Genomic DNA, 3,783 nt, shown 5'->3' with positions numbered 1-3,783 from the left:
ATATTTTTCAGTTCATTTGAATGGATGCGCAGCGCACCTGTGTTTGTGTATTTGGCGTAACATAAACTCTAGTGTGAAGGCGCACGACTCGCCGTCGCTTTCTCTCACATGTGCAAAGAGCGAGAGCAAGCGAGTCTTACATAACATGCAGAATTGGTGCACTACATGTAAACGATATACTTTGTTGTATTTTCCTGTAAAAATAATGGAGTTCCTTTGGAATTCTTCAGCTTTTAAGAACTGCCGGGTTTCCTGTAGTAGGCGGAACTAATGCGCAAACGACAATCTCGTTGAATCCACAAGTAATCCACAGCACTCCAGTCCATCAGTTAATGTCTGGTGAAGTGGAAATATGTGTGTTTTTTAAAGAAATCATCAAGATGTTTTTGTTTTACTTCAAAACGTTGCTACCGGCTAAAATATGAGTCATCTATCCATAATATTGCTTTTTTTAGTGAAAAAGTCATCTGGTCACAGATCAAGCACCGTTTACAAGCCAAAACAACTCTAAACAAATATTTCTAAACAACATCCTCTAAACAACAGAGGATGGCTTTTTTACTGGAGGAAGCGTTATTATGCATTATGGACTCATATTTTGACAAGAAATTAGTTTCTTAATGACTAATAAAAAAATCTTAATGATAGATTTGTTTCTTACAAACACGCAGCTTTTCTCTTCAAAGGACATTAATTGATGGACTCTAATTCAAACGGCACCCATTCACTGGTGAGGTGTAATGTTTTGTTTTTTTTAAGTTATATTTATGGTCTTTTTATGCCTTTATTCTGAGAGGACAGTAGAGAGCTGAAAGGAAAGCACTGGGAGGAGAGAAGGAAACAGGATCAGCAAAGGACCTCAAGGCAGGATTCAAACTCAGGTCGCCGTGAGCACAGTTGCGCTATATGTCAACGCACTAACCACAAAGCTATGGGCACCAACAAGTGAGGTGTAATGTTAATGCTAACATAAAACCATGTCTGCATTTGTGATCGGAGAAATGACAAACAATAAGCACTACTCTACACTGCCCAAACAACTCGCTTTAAATATACTGTATAAATCTGATGAAGAAACAAACTCATCTACATCTTGGATGGCCTGCGGGTGAATAAATCTTTAGCTAATTTTTATTTTTGGTTCTGTTTATAGACATTTTCTTTAACACAACTGAATGCAATTAAAAATAATAATAAAAAAATGAGTAAAATCCTTTCATACCACCATGGTACATTGGGCCCTATTTTTTTTTAGAATTGCACACTCACACATTATCAGATTTCCCAATATTATGATTAATTGGTTAATTCACCCAAAAATGGAAGTTTGTCTTTACTCCCCCCATGTCATTCCAAGCCATATGATTTTGATTCTTCTATAAAACACAAAAGGAGACATTTTGCAGAATGTTCATTTAGCTCTTTTTCTTGCAATAAAGTGTTTGGGGAAAATATGCTGTAAAAAAGGACATGAAGGTATCATAAAAGTAGTCTGTGTGTGATCCAACTCGTCTGAAGGCTTACAACAACTGTGTAAGGAACCGACCCAAACCTTTATTTTTTAAAAAACATTCAAATTTCATTTTAATTTGTGTATATATTCAAATTTGCTTGAAGATCTATCACACTACAATGCTGCCGAATGGTTTTCATGTGTCTCATAGCTGACATTTGAATATGCAGAAGTGGGAATAAGATTTGAGAGCTGCAGTAAACAAGATTTTGAGCACGAGAATTACATTTCAGTCTGTTCCTCACACGAAGACATCGTATGGCTTTAGAAGCTGTGCACTACAGTGCATGTGTCACACAGACTATTTTTATAACACTTCTAATACACTGTCATTGCATGGAATACAGAAGTGTGCACATTCTCCTAAACAGAGCATCTTTTGTGTTCCAGCAAGAAATGACACGAGGGTGAGTAAATGAATCATAAATAGGATTGTGTGTACTTCTGCATATTTGGCCACAGAACTGGCCTCCACCGCGTACACTTTCTTAGCCCCGGCCTGGACAGCAAAGAAGGACAATATCCCTGTTCCACAGCCCACATCAAGAACCACCTGCAAACACATGAAATACCATAAGAATAAAGGCTTTAGTTGAGCTACTGCAGAAAATTAAGAAAATGAACACATACCAGCTATGATATATTTCACTAAGGCTTGTATTTTTTTAAATATTAAAGGTGCACTCAGCAAATTTTTTACATTTATTATCATAGCTGAAAGTTGGTAACGAGAACTATGTGAAGAGTTTTGAAAAAGTGTCCCAAATAATGATAGATGTGTCCTAGCAATTGTTTAAAAAAAAATTTAACAAACAGGATAAAGTTTGCTGTGTTTGTTGATGTAAAATTATCAGGTAAATCAGAATAAACTAGCCGGTGAAGAACATAAACACATACTTTATCTTTGAAGTCGACTTCGTTGAGCAGAATGGCTTTTTGGTAGGTTGCAGTCCTGAGATAATCCTGAAGCATGTTCTGCTGAGGGGACAGACAGCCATAGAACTGAGAGAAAACTACAAATGTCTCACGTTTCTTATGAGGTTAATAGTGTATCACATCCACAGGAATTGAATTGAAGGTATTCCTCCGCTTTACCTGGAAGTACTGCAGGGCAGATGAACCGTCTGTCCTCTGCTGAAACACAGACTGATCTCTCCTGAGCTCGTGCCATGAGCGCAGCATTCTGTGGAAGATCTGAAACTCTGTGCAGAATTCACTCGTCAGCACAATAACACAATCTGTATTTAAATCTGTATTTAACCTCGGAATGCTTTCAAAGAAAGGTGGCTGTGCTTTAAAATATCATTATTATAATCTTAATTCAAGTGATGAAGGATTTTGAAATTCAGTGTTGAGCATTTAAAAAAAAAACATCCACCTTCAGCTCATGCTTCATGTGTCTTTTTGCTGTGAAATTTATAAAGGAAATATAAGAATAACTTTTATATTGTTAGTTTTATTTCAAGATGAACATTTACTGGACTGAAACAGCAAGGTTTACTTGATAATCCTATTTTCAATCTTTTTTTAATTATTATTTAGAAAAATGTTCAAATGTGAGTATCAAATATGATCCATCAGGCTTTTGAGGAGCGTTTATTTGTTCATCTCTCAATCATCACTGAATTGCATTGCATTATATGTAGAGTGACGTCTGATATTTATATCATTTTATGTATGTAGGCTGCTATACTGTTATGAAGATCTCATTGATTTAAATTACAAGCAGTACATTTTACTTTTTGCCATATAAATATCAGCATCTGCACCAAAATAAAAAAAAATAATTCTTAGTTTGGGCCTCTTAAAGGGGTCATATGATGCAATTTCAATTTTTCCTTTCTCTTTGGAGTGTTACAAGCTCTTGGTGCATAAAGGAGATCTGTAAAGTTGCAAAGACTAAAGTCTCAAATCCAAAGAGATATTCTTTATAAAAGTTAAGAGTTAACCACGCCTACCTAAAATGGCTCGTTCTAACACGCCCCCACATGTCTACATCACTATGTGGGAAGATTTGCATAACGCCGCCCAAATGTTCACACAAAGAAAGAAGGCGTAACTTTTATTCTCGCTGTAGTATTGTTGCCGCCGCCGCCATGTCGTGAAGACGCTGTGTTTCGTTGTGAAAGCGAAACTACTTTGTTTGGTCTTCCAAAAGAGGACGATATCTGCTTCATCATGCCTAGAGCTGATCTGTGCTGGTCGCTGAGGAAATACTACAATTTTCGCTTTCGATCGGCTTTCACCGTGGACGAAGCGGAGTCCAGCCC

At 36.8% G+C, this 3,783-nt stretch overlaps 1 protein-coding gene across 3 annotated transcripts in view; it reads right to left on the bottom strand.

Annotated features, from left to right (window-relative positions):
• The window catches only part of LOC107679043 (histone-arginine methyltransferase CARM1-like), a 20,322-nt gene that overhangs the window by 11,200 nt on the left and 5,339 nt on the right, over positions 1 to 3,783 (bottom strand). For 2 of the 3 annotated variants that reach the window (XM_016474454.1, XM_016474456.1), the window contains exons 3-5: positions 2,609 to 2,715; positions 2,411 to 2,491; positions 1,956 to 2,066 (exon numbers count right to left, since the gene is read on the bottom strand). In XM_016474454.1, the coding sequence (XP_016329940.1) occupies positions 1,956 to 2,066; positions 2,411 to 2,491; positions 2,609 to 2,715 (299 nt within the window). The remainder of the gene's footprint in view (positions 1 to 1,955; positions 2,067 to 2,410; positions 2,492 to 2,608; positions 2,716 to 3,783) is intronic. The other variant, XM_016474455.1, reaches the window with a different exon arrangement.

The sequence above is a fragment of the Sinocyclocheilus anshuiensis genome, unplaced genomic scaffold (assembly GCF_001515605.1).
Source record: "Sinocyclocheilus anshuiensis isolate Anshui unplaced genomic scaffold, SAMN03320099.WGS_v1.1 scaffold4145, whole genome shotgun sequence".
Lineage (NCBI taxonomy): Eukaryota > Metazoa > Chordata > Actinopteri > Cypriniformes > Cyprinidae > Sinocyclocheilus > Sinocyclocheilus anshuiensis.
The sequence above is the reverse complement of the archived record's forward strand: the minus strand, read 5'-3'. Positions and strand labels throughout refer to the sequence as shown.